Below are 15,660 nucleotides of genomic sequence, written 5' to 3'. Positions count from 1 at the left end.
AGGCGAGGGCCTAGGGACCAACATCCTCTCCCACGAAGCGATGCTGATGCGGCTCAGGTGCAGACGCTAGAAAGAGCAGAAAAGCCTGCTTACTGGCTTGCCCCTGCCAGCCACTTCTCCACGAGAAAAGTGACCTGGGCTCTGAACTGGGTTGCTCTGGGCCTGTCACCGTGAGTTGTGGTATCTCTCTTTCTGACTGCACAGTGGGTTGTGAGTGAGGCTCAGGGACAAGCCACCTCAGCCGGACTGGGCCAGGCTTTGATTGACTAGCCTGGTCAGCGAGATGAGCTACACCGGGGAAGAGTCTTCAGTACCCACCACTCATTCACCATAGGTGCTGGCGAGGGGAGCCCCATTTTAGGACATTGGCTATCTGGGTCTTCCAGACAAGCCACGTAGGAACACATGGCCGATGTTTTTGCAGGCCCTTCAATGTGCGCCAATAAAAACATCTATATTCTAGGATCTGAGAGAACAGACCCACGGGGCGGGGGTCGTGGAGGGAAGATCCCGACACTAGTCTTCAGGACGTTTCCTCCTCCATAAAACAGAGCAAATAGGGCAAACTTCACTGAGGGCGGCTAAAAATTATCATCTCGAAACTCACGGAGTTCAGCTATTCTCGGGAGTGAACTGGGCGCTTCCCTACTTGAATTCCATCTGAACACCGGCAAGCAATCCAGGCGTTTCAGGGGACCCCAGTGTAGGTCACTCCTGAAACCAAGGAAGTCTGTGGGTCTTAGATTCTCCTTCCGTGAGGTCCTGCGGTTGGGACAGAAACCCTAGTGGGGCTGTGGGAGCCGCCAGCCTGAATTAGGCCTGGAGGCCTGGAGAAAGTTGTAGTGGGAGAGGGCGCAAGGCGTGAGGGGCGGCAGCCACCCACTTTCTCTCCTATTCCTCTTTCCCCTCTAACTTTCCCCTTTCATTTCGCCCCTCCACCGTCGTTCTTTCTCTGGACTCATCTCTTTCTTGCCCGCATCTTTCTTCTCTCACTCCCACCCGCCTGCCTCCTTCCATCTCATCGTCACCCTCACACTTTATAACCAAACAGCCGAACCCCCTTTCCAATTAAAGTGGAATTAGGCAACTCAATCAAATTAGTTCCCTATTAAAGCCCTTCTTTATTAAACCGTTTTCTTGTCCTGCTATTAAGTTTCACCGCCTGGCGGAACTCGAGCCGGCCTCAGAAGTTTACCTTGGGATGTCTAGGGGAGGGGGCACCTTATTTCCTGGAGTGCAGGAGCGACCCTGTGGAGAGCAGGAGGCAAGGGTGCGAGATGGAGATGGGGGTCGGTAGAAGGGCAGCTAATTTGCCAAAGAAGTACACGGAGGCCTGGGCCGAACGGGCGTCCTCTCCGCCACTCTCAGAACACTGCGTCGGGCGAAGGAGGTATCCCATGCCCCCAATAACTCTTAGCTCACAGGTCTTGGCAGAAGTGTCGCAGGCCACGCACCCAGAACCCCAAAGCTTCTCGAGGAGGCAGAAGTGGACTGTGCGACCTGGGCCGCAGCTAGGTCGTCTGCACGGGAAAGAGGCTGAGGCCGGACCTATAGTGCTTGAACCAGCGTCTGCCGGGGTGACCTACTTGAAGCTGGGGCTCACCACGCCCTCGCTGCGCCACCGCCGCGGGTTCCCAGGCTCGACCCCCGCTGTGCTGTCCTAGGCGCTAACCTCAGCTCCACGTCTTGGTCCCTATAAAGTCGGGGTACAGGCGCGGTGCGCTCGACTCCCGGGCACCGCGGCCCTAGTGGGAAATTAAAAGCTTTTCTTCCCAGCCGCCTGAGGACTGGAACGGGATTCGAGCGTTGCTTTATTTAGAAAATAACATTTATTTCTAGCTCATACCTATGCAAAGGAAAGCACAAAGTGAGCAGCTCTGCGCAGCGTTGCTCGCTGGCGAGTCCCGGAGCTTCTGGCTCAGTCACCCGACGCTGTATTCGTGCTTCAGCTCAGCCTGGACGGCTCCAGAGAACAGCCGCAGGCCAGGGGCCAGAGGCGGGCAGGGCTCCTCCCCAGCGTACAGTAGATTTCATCTATAAAACCCGATACGTACAATGCGCGAATAGTCTAATTTTTTCCATTTTGTCCATTTTTTTGCTTTGCTTTTGAATGTTTTTCACGTTAATACCGAGGCCACCTACAAATTACAATTAATAACTTAGAATTCCATTTTATAACATTATACACTGGCTTGTATATATATGTATAGATTATATATAGATTTATACATATATAAAAACTCACACTGCACCAAGGAAACCCATGCTTATCGGCATAAGCAACAAAGAGAGCGACAAATACCGCAACGAGGAAAGTGCACCTTAGAACGTTTCCTTTTTTTTTCTTTCTTTTTTTTTTTTTTTTACAATTGATATCGATATATATATGCGTGTTCCAAAGACTCGACTCAGTGCCAAGAGATGGATACATCCTAAATTTATATTTGTTAGAGCGGATTTTTCTTTTTTTAATGAAAGGGGAATGGGCACTGGAGTAGACACAAGAGGCTGATTTGTCCTGCCATCCACCTGAGCGCTGGCTGGCGAGGAGAGCGGAGGGAAGGGAGCAGCAGGGGCGGGCGCCACCATCGCCCTCGGGATTCTCAGGGATCCCCGGCCTTTTGACAACTGGCCTAGCAGGTCTGGGGGAGGGTGACCCGAGGTGGGACGAGCACCCAGACCACAGGGCTGCTCTGAGGACACCTGCGCTCTTAGCTGGAATGCTCCCATCCACCCTCCAAAACAACCCCGCAAGGGCAACTCTGAGCGAAGGGCCCGGGGCAGGGCGAAGAGGGGCCCGTGGCTTGGGGAGCAGGCTGGGTCAGTATTTCGGGGGGACCGCCGAACTGCGGGGCCCCGTGCCCTACTGCTTCTCAGGGGTACCGTTGACCATGGGCCCGTACAGCCCGCCCCCGTAGCCGGGCTCCTTGTGCACCGCGGCGGCGGCGGCGGCCGAGCGGTCCCGCATGAGGTCGCTGAAGGCGTAGTCCATGGGCGGCCGGAAGCCGAGCGTGGGCACCAGGCCGGCCGTGGAGTAGGGCGCCATGAAAGCCAGGCCGCGGCTATGGGCCGCCGCCGCCGAGTAGGCCAGGCGCAGCGGACTCAGGCCGAGCGGCGCGCCCAGAGGGTAGGCGCCCGCATCGGCGCCGAAGTGGCTGGCGTTGGGCTGCAGCGGCGAGAAGGCGGAGCGGCTGCTGAGCGAGCCCAGCGCGCCCGGCGTCATGGCCCCGGCCAGCAAGGGTCTGTGGTGCGGGGGCGCGGCGGGCCCGGTCTGCAGCGGAGCGGGCAGCCCGGGAACCCCGGCGGCTGCGGCGTCCACGCGCCCGGGCCACGCGTCGTCCACCGCTGCGGCCGCGCTCACCGCCGCCTTATCCAGCGGCGCGGCGGGGCCCAGGCCGGCCGCCAGGCCTCCGCGGTGATGGTTCAGCACCTGCTCGATGGCCTGCACCACGTCGCCGCCGCAGCCCTGCAGCACCAGCTCCAGGACGCCTCTCCGGTGGCCCGGGAAGACGCGCGTCAAGATGTCCAGCGGCGTCCGCTGCCGCGGACCCGGGCCGCCGCCCAGCCCGGGAGTCGGGGCGGCCTCCGCTTCTTCTTTTTCAGCCTCCGAACCCGATTCGGAACCCAGGGGACTGGAGGAGCCGGGGCTGTCCTCTTCGCCGCCACCGCCTGGGCCCGCACTACCAGGACAGCTGCCACCTGCCTCCTTGGAGGCCCGGGCCAAGGGCGACCCCGAAAAGGACTCGCCATCTCCGTTCTCTGAGCCTGAGCCGGGCCGCACCTCCGGGGAAGAGGTTCCGGGACCCGAGTCCGCGCCGTCGGGCGACAGGGGTTTCACCGGAGGCGGCTGCGGACTGTCGGCGCGGCCAGCCTGAAGCAGTGTCTTGGGAAATAGATCAAACTTCTGCAACTTGGCCTCTGAGAGGAAGGGAGAAAAGGAAATGTGAAGAGAGGTTAAGAACACTGGACCCATGACACTTTGGCCGTTTGCATGTAAGGTTCCTCTCATTCTCAGCTTCCAAACTATCCTTGACTGGGCTCAAGTTTCTCTCTCTCTCTCTCTCTCTCTCTCTCTCTCTCTCTCTCTCTCTCCTTCTTTTTCTTCTTCTTATTTCTCTCTCTCTCTCTCTCTTCTCTTCTTCTTCTTCTCTCTCTTTCTTCCTTCTCTTCTTCTTTTCTCTCTCTCTCTCTCTTCTCTTCTTCTTCTTCTCTCTCTCTTCCTTCTCTTCTTCTTTTTCTTTTCTCTCTCTCTCTCTCTCTCTCTCTCTCTCTCTCTCTCTCTCTCTCTCTCTCTCTCTCTCTCTCTCTTCCTGTGCCCAGAATTCCAACCACCTGGCACCCTGAAACTTAATGTTCAATGTGCTCTTCCCACACCTGTGCCCCAAACTTCCACTCCCCGTTTCCACCCCGCCCTAGAGAAGTGGCTTGTCAAGGTTCAAACTGGAGCAAACACAACTTCTACCTAGACCTCAGCGTGTGTGGCAGACTCCACTCAGGTTGCCAAAGCCAACCCTGACTTAAGGCATCGCAACGTGGAAGAGAGGGAGCCTTGGGGCAGTAGGTGCTGAGCCTCTACAGATAAAATGGTACATCCTGTTTCCAGCTCACATTCTTTTCAAATTTAAGACCTAAGAAATTTTCTTCTCCCAACTTGAGAGCCGAGCCGCTCCATCGCCCCAGCCCAACTGCCTCCCTCACGGAAAAACCCTCAAGAGGCCAGAAGACGGCGGTTTTATGCTGGAAGTAGACAGAAGCCAGGGAAAGGGAACCAAGGGAGAGGAAAAAGTGCCGACCAAGAGAAAAACAGCATGCCTGAGGGAGAAGAGGCCAGGGCGAAGGGAACGCCGGGAATGTTTGTCCAAAATGCCTTAGGAAGCGGAGGAAAGGAACCTTGCTGAGAAATGAAAGAGGGCGTCTCCACTACTTAGGGCAGCAATGCGGATTAGAAGGATTGCAGAGGGTCCTTTCAGAAGGGTTGGGATGAAAAGAGAGAGAGGTTGCCTGTAAGAAGCTCAGAGCAGAGCAGATGGGCGGCTTCCGGCTGCCCGGGAAAAGACCCAGCAAAATGAGTTGGGCTGTAACTAAGAACCCGCCCTTTAGCAAGAGTAAGGCTAAAGTGTTGATTTGGGGCCTGAGGTGAGGGAGAGGAATACAATGTAAAAGCTGCATACACCCGGCAGAGAACTTATGCGTGATGTAGAAGCTGAGTGGGTGGTGAGCAACAGTAAGTCGCTGGAGCATCTGAGGAAGGGAACCGAACTCTGTCAGTGAGAAAGCAAGCTACTGGGCCTGGCGATGCTGAGTCGTGTCCTGGGCTCCTCCTTCCAGACTCCACCCCCACCCCTAGCCCGACCTTGCTCTCACCTGCGCCCCCTGCGCCCCCTGCGCCCCCTGCATTCCCCGCAGGCGCTCCAGCTCCCGGCCCGCCGCCGTCGGTGGCGCACACTGATCCAAAGACTTCGTAGGCCGGCCGCGGTGGGATGATGCCGTTGGCGGCGGCCAGCGCCAGGCCCTCGGCAGTGCCGTACAGCAGTTGCAACTCGCGCGCTTCGTTCTCTTCCTGCGCCTGCTGCCTGCGCAATGCCACCTGTGCCGCCATGACGCGCTGGCGCTCGGCGATGAGCGTGCACTTGGCGCACAGGCAGTCTTTCCAGCGGCAGTAGCGTTTGTGGCCCTTGAGCGCCGACACCACTCCGTGGTTGCGGCAGCGCGCGCACTTGGGGGTCCGCGGGTACTTCTCCGCAGCCCTCAACAGCAGTGGCGGCGCCCGCAGCAAGCCTCCGGCCACGCTCACTGGTAGTGACGCTGCGGCTGCTGCGGCCGCAGCCACCGACGCCACCGATGCCACGGGTGGTCCTGTTGCTGTCGCTGCTGCTGTCGCCGCGCCGGGCACGCTGGGCAGCTCCGAGCGCAGCTCCATGGCTGGACCTAGCATAGGAAAAGTGGGGAGACCTGAGTGAGGGCAGTTCAGTGAGCTACGCTTAAGCGCAGCCCACAGAAACCCCAAATTTGGAAAACTTTGGTTGTACAAGTTTGGTTAGTGGCTGGCAAGTTGCTGGGGAAGTGCATTGGAACCTCCCTGTAAATACGAGCCCCCCCTCACTGATGTTTTTATATCTGACCGTTTTATATACATGTCAGGTGTAAGATTTCGTTTGAATCAGCAGTTCTTCCTAAGGCGGGCGAGCGGGAGACAACGTTTGGAAGTCATTTGGTTCAGTTGAATGTGAAGAGAATTTGGAAAGAAAATATTACGCTCAGCTCAAGTTTAGGTTAATTGAGGTGAGACCAAAAAACAGAAATGTATGCCTGAAAGGGACTCGGATTATCGAGAAAACTTGGGACCAATAAGCTGATGTCAGAGGCAAAGCAAAACAACAACAACAACAACAAAATCCACAAAACACCGAGCAAAATAGTTCAGTTTGGTGAAGAGGAGGAAAAATGAGGAGGTGAGGTGAGGAGTTGAACAGGTCGAGCTGGGGTCTTGTGTGTTGCTTTTAATGTGGGAGCAGGGGAATTCGAGCGAAAAGGAGCTGAAGAGTTTCTTCCTAGTACAAGTAGAATAAGGACTAGAAATCAGACGTGGAGGCAAAGTTCGGCTTATGGCCCTGGACCCTTTTGGAAAACGAGTTCTGGAAATACCGCGGTTCTGAGCCGCCAAAGGTTTAGGAGAGGAAATAGATGTGGAATCGAGTTTAGGAGAGCCATCAGAAGAGGCTTTCTTTGGATAGGCCACCCTTGCTCAGAGATTAGTTTGAGTAATGAGGAAAACATCCAGAAACAGCTGACAGGGTGACCTGGACCCATGTCCACCGAGACCGACGACAGTGAGACATAGGCAAAAGGTACGGTGGCGATAGAGGGCAACCTGTGGCCTGGGGTGGAGACTTTTAGTCTGGAATAGTCGAGGAGAAAGTCAGACCTTCGAAAAGTTAGGCTTTGCCAGAGCGGGATTCCTTTTGCTCAACGCCTCCTACCCAACCCCCACCCCTCCCAGTTTCGGGGACCCAGTCCTCAGACACGCCCTCCTCATCCTGGGACCCCTTGAGACCCTGCTTGAGCTCAGGTTCCAGAGTTTTGGTTTCCAGGCCAGGATTTTGGGACTTGCACGATCCAGTAGGCATCAAGGAGGCCAGGAAGTCGCCTCCGAAACTGACCCTGAAGGCACTCGAGAGTGCCACCTGCGCCGCAGCCATAGAAGGCCCAGCAGGCCCAACTCAGTGCTTCCGCCACGGCCTCCACTCTGCGCCACCCCGCCTGGGTCCCCACCAGAGCCGGCACCTGCTCCTGGGGTCTCCATCTGAGAACCCCAGACCTCCATGTGCTCCGGGGCCTCTTCCCCAGATCCTCAAACACACAGTCCCTAAGGTCCATAGGGCCTGGGCCTCGCCCTCTGGGGCCACCAGCCGGGTCGCCTCCCCTGCTCTGAGGCAGGCCCTCCTCTACCTGCCACGGGCTCCGGGCTCCTCCTCCGCAGGAGCTGCGCGCCTCTCCCAGCTCGGCTCCCGCCGCGGTTCTCTCGGCTTCTTTCCTTTGCCCCCGGCCCCTTATCTGACCACGTCACCCTCCTTCAGCCAGCATGTCCAAACTTCCGGACCCCCGCCCCCCTCGGAACACAGCAGTCCAAGACTCCGCAGGGCACTCGGGGCCGGGGGCCTGTCTGGGGGCCGGCTGGTTGGAACCTGAGTCCCCTCGGTGCGCTCCGGACCCTGCGCTCAACCCGGGCCCGGTAGTCCGGTGCAGCCAGCTCTCAAGGAGCCACTCGCCCGCTCTATTGTTGCTCCTCACGGCTCCATTAGACAGAATTGGACAACAATGTGGCGCCTGCCATTGGCCAGGGGAGACAGTCGGCGCTCTGATTGGCCGGGCCCGCGCCCGGGGAGCCCCTCATTCTACAGTGTCCGAAAGATTCGAAACTCCGAACGCTCCGCTGAGTGTCTGCGGGATGGGAGGGGGCGCCATGGAAGGAGTGAGCGAGGAGGAGCGTTGCAAATGTCGTGACAAGAAGTTTCCGTGCGCCCGAGAGCGTGTGAATTGCTCCTAATTACCGTGTCCGGTGTGCCTCTCCGCGTAGACGTGTGTAACCCCTCTACTTCTGGGGCTCCCGCTCCACTGCGCCACTCTCCCTTGGCCGGGGGCGCTTGGCAAGGCCTAGCTTCCCAAGTGGCCCTGGAGGCCTGGGGCGGGACAGGGGCAGGTGACAATTCAATTACCGCTGTCGAGGAGGGAGTGGAACCCGGGTGCGGGGTTGGGGGGAGGGAGGGCGTTCACCGCAGACTTGCCAAGATGGTTTTTGCTGGCTTCCTTCTGACTGTGGCGGTGTGCTTCCAAGTCCGACAGGCTCCGAGGTAGTTGAAAGCTGGTTTGCTCGCCCCCGCCCCATGCCACCTTTAAATGCTTAGTTCCTTCGTTTGCAAAGTCCTGACACCATAGGCATCACGGAGGGTAAGTGAAATTTGTAAGGATTTGCGTTTTTAAGCAAAGAGCCCAGAGGAGGAACATTGGTCCACGCGCTGCAGCCTCTCCTATCCTCGCTCCCCAGCCCTGTCCCTCGGCTCCCTGTGCCCTTGCCTTTCCCCAGTTCTCTGCACCTCGCTCTTTTTTTGTGGTGGTGGCTTTTTTTTTTTCGTCCGTGTTTGAAATTAACGAACTTTACTTGTAACTTTTATTTTTTAAAAGAAAGTTAAAGGCAGCTTTTGTGCCTTCTCAGATCATCTCGGAGGCTAGACGCAACGGCCAGTCAGTCGGTCGAGCCATCAGGCCACAAGGCTTCTGCAGAGGGCAAGGGCCCTAGACCAGCTTTGACTTGGCCTTCCGTGCTGACGTCACGACCCCAGCACCCCTTTGGTTTGCGGAGGAGGTAACAGGTTCGAATTTTGTATCTCTTCTGTAGTTATTCCCATCTGGAACAGATGTCGAAATCCTTGGGCGGCGTCGCCCTCGGATTCTCTAGCTCGGACTTGACTTCTCTCTTAGAGGCTAACATTCTGTTACTCTCGTTTTTGTTGTCTACTTTTCTCTCTTCTTCAGAGTAAAGAAAATTCGTTTAAATGAAATGCGAAGCTATCTCCTCTTTCTCTCTCCGCTCCCTGCCGTGCGTATTTTGCGTTGCTTTTTAGTTTTTAGAAACCCCTGTGCCTCGGGAGTCCAGTCTATGCTACCGCAGATGCACACCTGCTAGGCGCACGGAGCCCGCCTGGAGACGCAGCCCCTCCCGCCAGGAGGGCCCGCAGCTGGGACTGGGACCCCAAAGTAGAACCACCTGTCTGCGAAAGTCAGGATGCACCCCGTCCAAAAAGTCCACTGAGGATCCGACTGGAGGAGATATGAGGGGGCAATGAGCCTCAGAATCTGGCAGACAACTTCCAGAAAGTTCGCCAGGCCGGTCTCAAGGGAGCCTGGACCCGAATCATACAGAATAGCAACCTGGTTGCCGGCTATCGGGAAAATTCCCTCTCTGGAGTTAGAGAAAGGATTTGGTAGGGAGTTAAGAGTCCTGGAGGGAGTTTAGAGACCTGTGTAGGTTGAGGGAGCTCAGGACCCTTCCCGCCTCTACACACACACCTCTTTAAAAATCCCCAGCTGTCAGGCGGTAGAATAACTCTAGCTACTCCTGAGGGGCAGAAAGACTTCGTGTGCTGCTGGATTCAACTCTAAGGCTGCTGCGCACGCGTCTGCTTCTAGAACTTTTTTTTTTTTTTTACAGTTTTTCAGAAAAGTTTTTAAACCCTAAAACGAATAACCACCCAGATCCGCTTAGTTTTCTAGGAGAGCGGTGGCCTAAATATCTTTTCTGCGCCTGAGGCTAGCCCACTGTGAGACCTGCCGCTTAGATGAACTTACAGGAGCCAATGGTATCGGGGAACCCTAGGTCTTGCGTAGACCTAGATCGAACCTCCCGAGTGCTGGGATTACAGGCATGCGCCACCACGGCCAGCTGAACCTCCTTTTCTTAAAGGCAGGAGGTACGGCATCTTGAAGCCAGAGGAGGCAAACCCCACCGGGTGTATCCCCCTCTTCGGGTGCTCTTTCCGCAAGTTGTTATCTCCACAGGTCTCAGACGCCAAGTTCTCTCGAGCTGACTTTGCGGGTGCCCACAACGGGAAGAATGTTACCGAGGGAAGCAGAAAAAAAAAACCCGTTCTGGGCCGAGATAACTATGCCCACATTGGCTTCCCAGACCATTCCCGCTGTCAGCTTCTGCTGATATGAGCCGCTAGCCTTAGGGAAAAGTATGCCCAAGCTGAAGCAACAGGATGAGGGCACCGCCCGCCCGTCCCCCCCTCCCCCAACATCCTAACACAACTCCACCCCTACGACCTCACTACAGGTTTGGACACACCTTCATGTACTCATGAAGTAGATGCCTAGGGTGCGCTCACCTCTGATGTTGCGCTCCTACCCAAGGGACCCTTTCAAAAAGTTTGACCTCACAGTATGCTCTCAAAAGCATGTTCGCCTGCGGGCACAACCACTTGGTGAATGCCCTCAAACCCAGACGCCCCGCAGAGTTCCTGCTGTGAGTCTGCACACCAAGCTTTGAGTAGTTTTGTGCCAGAGCTCGGGAACGAAGCTCCAGCCCTTCGCTCTAGCCCAAGACCTCCACTCCGAATGAAGTGGCTGACAGCGAGGGCCTAACTTACTTTGTGCAGTGTCCTCACCTCAGAACCATTTGCCGATGAGTCTGCGGGGCGGGCGGCGGTGTGTGTGGGGGGGGAGGGGGGGTACTACGGGGGGGGGCATGTGCACCCAGCCAAGAAATCTTCCACACCCTCATTCTCGGTCAACCCCATCCATCACTCACAGCCACTCCACAGCAGAGGCCCAGAGGGAAGGCCCAGGTGGAGACGGGGATGGTGTTGGGTTGGGGGCCGAGTGAAGATTCTGTATTACTGACTAGGAGAAGGGTTGGGGGCCATCTATGGGGGACCTGGGAAGCGTTGACTTTTGCGCTGTTTGCCGGCGGCCTCGGAGCAAGCAGACGCCATCTGTTTGCCGGCTGCGACGCGTCCCGTTTAATTACCCTCCCGGCAGCCTAATAGAGATGATATTAAACTAAATCTTTCTGACATTAAAAGTAATTATCCCCAAACCGGTGGCTCCGGGACGGAGTCCCCCTCCCCCTCACAGACCCCTTTCCCACCGCTCTGGATTCCGTTGGTTTGGCTCAAACTCTTCACCTGGGAAGTGGCTGGAGGAAGGAGAAGGCGCCTTGGGAGACAGTGTCTCTGAAGGCAGGCATGCCTGACAAGCGTTTTCCGAACCACAGTGGCTCCTGTTCCTGCGTGGACGCCAGCACACGAGATGAGACATTTTCCTTCAGTCTTGCTGATTAAGACTCAGTTGTGCGTGCCCAGCGCGAACCGGAGAAAGGCAGCGGGCTTTGCTGTCCCTGTTTCTGTTGAAATGGACCTTGATCTGGCCTAGGCCACGGCCAAGGGAACGACAAAACTTTGGAGTTTGAAAACAAAATAACAAACCACACGGCTCACGGTGGCTCTAGGCGGTTGCGCTTTTTTCCTGTGAAGGGTCCAGCGCCTTGCACTTTCTCTGCAGTGATTTACGAAGTCCCATCTTCCTCTATTAGGTCCTATTATTTCTCTTTTTAGGTGAGAAACCGATTCCTAGCTGGAAGGCGATACAGAGGAGAGCAAATTTCAAGCATGGAGTACCCATCCCTAGGCAGTGATCTGCAAAAGTTGTTGATTCTGCCTGGGCCTCTCCTCTGTACTTGGGGTCACTTGCTTTGGGAAAAGGTCACTAGGCGACTTATTCAAGGGGCAGGTGGAAGGGCAAACTGAGGCGGTGTGGAAGGAGGGACCGCACTGAAGAGTGGCAGGAGAGGCCAACACCAAGCTCCAGCCACAGTCACTGCCCTCCTTGGACAAGCCCTGAAAGGGAGAAGGGTTGCCCAAGGGTTCAAGGCTATTTTGAAGTGTCTCCGGTGTTCACTCAGCTATAAACATAGGTGTGGCCTGCGTTGCTTAGCACACACAGCTTATAGGAATTTCAATGGCCCGCTTCAGACCTGAGTGGCTCACAAAATTCAGAGCAACGAAGTAACTTGTCTGGGGCCACCGTGCTCCTCAGCCTTAAGAAAGAAATCCAGATCCAGTGTCCAGGCTTTGGTCCTTGTCTCCTCACCTCAATTATGGGCATAATACCCGGCTTAGGGATTTATTTTAGGTTTGATCTCATTAAATTCACCAGTTATTCAAGGAAAACGGACACTCTGCCCACTCATGTAAGGGCATTTGTTGAGTCCCTAGTATGTGCCAGGCTCTAAGGACAGAGATTAATTCCTTGTAATGTGTTCTTAAAGAGTTCGCTGGCCAACTAGCCATAGAGTCACCCACCATTGACCTCATAGTCAGAACACTAGGTAAGGAAGGAGCTTCCTAGGGGGCACTTGATGTGAGCTTCAGGTATCCCAAACAGACACCGTCAGGGCTTATTCTCATAAAGTAAACATAAACATTTTAGAAAATTTAGCAGAATGTATCTTGGTACATATTTTGTAAACTGTTTCTGTGTGTTCATTTACAAAAATATGCACTTTGCCTACAAATATAAATATTTTTCACAATAATGCACATTATCTCTAAAAAATTTAAAAACATTCGGTTATATGGTTGTATCTTATTTAGCCAATTCTTTTTTTATAGTTAGTCTCCATCTTATGGTCTACTAACACTGCTATCATGAGCATCTTTTGTGAATGTGACCAATTATTTCCTTAGGATAAATTAGTAGAAATCAGATCGGGTGATCAGAGGCTTTCCTTTTTTTAAGGCGTTTGATAGCTACCTGTCAAACAGCCCTCAGAAAAGGCTGTGGCAGGCAAGGTGCTCAACAGATGCATCTTGGGATCTTTTTAATCTTTGTTAATTTAAGCAAGAAAAGCAGTATCTCACTGGCACTTCAATTTACATTTCCTTCAGTTTTTTTTTCTTTTCTTTTTTTCTTCTCCCTCTCTAGTCTTAGTCACTGTGGTCCGTTTTTTAAATAATCTGCATACTTCCTTTTAAAATTAGAGCTGCTCTACTCTCACTTAGCTCAGTAGCTATGTACACACTCAAGGCAGCAGCACCTCCTTTTCTGCTATGTTGGCTGCATTTCTCCACTCTTTGGGGTACTAGTTTTGCTTTTAATATCCTGGAATTTTAAACTTTTTGTTTTTTTGAGACAGGCCTCAAACTCACATGGATCTACTTGCCTCTGCTGGGATTAAAGGTGTGCACTACCACGCCCAGGTCTTTAAACTTTTAAAAAAAGGTAGCCATACTTGTTAGATTCCTCTATAAATGGTGCACATTTACAATATCTTCCAGACTTTCTAGTTTTACATTTCTAAAACCATTTATAACCTATATCTTTACCATTAGCTCTTTTCATGATCTGCCTTTCTGCAGTCAGCTCAGTTGAAGTTAATTTTTATGGAAGGTGTGAAGTCTAACTTACAGCACTCACAGTCAGCCAGGCATCACAGGACTACCTCATGCCCTGCCCATTCCTCCACTCACCACATGCATACCGAAACCTCAGATGACCTGCGCTGCCGTCAGCACTTGTTTTCCCCAGCCTCAGTGATCTGGTTGTTGTAACTTGTATATTGGGGAGGGCAGGCCATGCTACCGCTTTCCGATTCTTTTTCATACTGCTCATGTCCTCCCCCCATCCCCCGCCCCAAACAGTCATCTAAATCAACATTTTATGAATTTCAAATCTAATTAAGATAAAACAAAATTTGAAACTTCCTTCTCTTCTCTCTAAATAGGGTGCTCTGTATAGCCCTGGCTCTCCTGGACTCACTCTATAGACCAGCCTGACTTGGAACTCAGAGATCTGCCTGCCTCTGCAGTCTCCCCCAACCAATGCCAGCGTCTTTACACATTACCTTGAGAAGACTGTGCATCTTTATAACATGTGATGTTTTCACGTAGAACACAGTGACTTTATTTTTTTTGCTGAGAGTCACCCTTTCCCCCAGTACAGTTTCCTAAGCACATATCCTTTGAACCAAATCTTTTCACCCATTATATCTAACTGCTAATGACATGAGTTTAAGTAAGTTACTTATTAGATTATCTTCATCCTGGGGACCAGCTTTCTTTGCTCCTGATCTTTCATGTTAAGTTTTCCAATTAGTCCTCAAGGTTTTTTGATACCTGGAGCAAACCAGACAAAAGGGAGGAGAGGGTGAAAGGTCCAGTTGACCTGAAGGTCCTCTTGGACTTGGGGGGGGGGGGCAATCCTCAGATTGAGGACTTCAGGAATTAGCTTCCAGGGTGATGTTTCAAGTCCAACTCAGAGCCTCGGCTGTGATATTGAGGCAGGGCAGAAAGATGAATTTAAGGAGCCAGGTGTGGTGGCGCACGCCTTTAATCCCAGCACTCGGGAGGCAGAGGTAGGCAGATTGCTGTGAGTTCGAGGCCAGCCTGGTCTACAAAGTGAGTCCAGGATGGCCAAGGCTACACAGAGAAACCCTGTCTCGAAAAACAAACAAGATGAATTTAAGGAGGGGGAGCGGAGGTAGTGAGAAGAGCATCTGGACCTACAGTCCAGTCGAAGTCTCTCTGGTTGGTCTTTTACCATCTGAATCAGTAATTCTGGTTGTAAAGGTTGCTAAACTTCACTGCCGCTGATAGTGCCTGCCCCTGTGGGGGTCGCCAGCCATCTCTGGCCTTGCCTTCCAGCCACTATGTCAGACTGTCTGGAGGTAATAGCACCCAGGCCTCCACAAGGAGATCCTGGGTCAGGTCTGCCCAGACCTTTCTTCAGAGTGCAGCAAGGAACTGTTGGTTGTCCAGGACTCCCAGCCTGTAGCATCCAGGATACAGATCAAACTGAAGTGGGAGGAATGGAGTTGGAAAGAAGCAGCCCAGCACACTCTGCAGGTCACCTCTCCTCTGCCTGTTCTCATCCCTCCTTTATTATTTTTAAACTCTGATCCCCCATCCCATTTCCTGTTGTGACAGTGTGGCCATTTGGACCCAGGCAGTTCCTAGTTTCCTGACTTCCTCAGGGCCTGCCGGGCCCATCCTTCCCCGTGTCCTGTATTAGCTGCTACAGATCCCAACCTGTTGTTCTGTCTCCCCCAGGTTTCCTCCCCATCCATCTGAGATGGTTCAAGTGACTCTTGTCAGGGGCAAAAGTGTGGCAAGCAACTCTGGGCGGTTCCCAAGCGCCTCTCTGAAACCACATGATCACCTGTTGTCATCTCCAATTTCCATCAGAGGGAACGGAGAAGGAACTATCAGAAGGAACTAGAGAAGCGATCCTGCCAGGATCACAGGGCTGGTGTGGGGGTGGTTTAGGGCTGTTGTTTGCATCAGAGATTGGTTCTTTATTACCAGTACCCTGAGCTAGCCTGCTGGGCACGGAGGAAGGGGCACTTCTTTTAATGTTTGGAGCCCCTTCCTTCGGTGCACTGAGCACCCTGTGTTCTCACTGCTGGCTAAGTGTCTGACACTCTCTTCAACCTTTCTAGCTCCAGTGCTCAGAGTCCGAGCTCGGGAAGGATAGGGACTGGGGCCTTGTTATCACAACCTCCTCTGTAAAATGAGAGTAAACTAATACTTCAGTTTTAGTAGCACAATTTACTTAAAGCCTGTAAGGGTTTGAATGATAAATGCCCCCCCCCATGCTTTTTGGGGT

The 15,660-nt window shown here is 53.7% G+C and overlaps 1 protein-coding gene and 1 long non-coding RNA gene across 3 annotated transcripts; one reads left to right on the top strand and one right to left on the bottom strand.

The window, feature by feature from the left end:
• Positions 1-2,126: 2,126 nt before the first annotated feature.
• Positions 2,127-7,814, bottom strand: DMRTA2 (DMRT like family A2; the record flags this gene model as incomplete). 2 transcript variants are annotated; one of them, XM_084784760.1, is made up of 3 exons in its annotated part: positions 2,127-3,918; positions 5,365-5,928; positions 7,450-7,814. In XM_084784760.1, 2 exons carry the CDS (start codon positions 5,918-5,920, stop codon positions 2,864-2,866), a joined length of 1,611 nt encoding a protein of 536 aa, XP_084640886.1. In that variant the 3' UTR covers positions 2,127-2,863. The 2 variants fall into 2 exon arrangements, with proteins under 2 accessions (XP_084640886.1, XP_084640885.1); XM_084784759.1 differs by lacking the exon at positions 7,450-7,814 and having other exon boundaries at positions 5,365-5,935.
• A 127-nt stretch (positions 7,815-7,941) lies between these two features.
• On the top strand, positions 7,942-8,955 carry LOC311600422. The gene is made up of 3 exons (XR_014780244.1): positions 7,942-8,079; positions 8,336-8,448; positions 8,714-8,955. It is a non-coding gene; the product is annotated as an uncharacterized lncRNA (long non-coding RNA).
• The last annotated feature ends 6,705 nt before the right edge of the window (positions 8,956-15,660 follow it).

The sequence above is a fragment of the Acomys minous genome (assembly GCF_964271855.1).
Source record: "Acomys minous genome assembly, chromosome: 6".
NCBI lineage: Eukaryota > Metazoa > Chordata > Mammalia > Rodentia > Muridae > Acomys > Acomys minous.
Note: the sequence above shows the minus strand (reverse complement) of the source record. Positions and strands in the feature narration are given on the sequence as shown.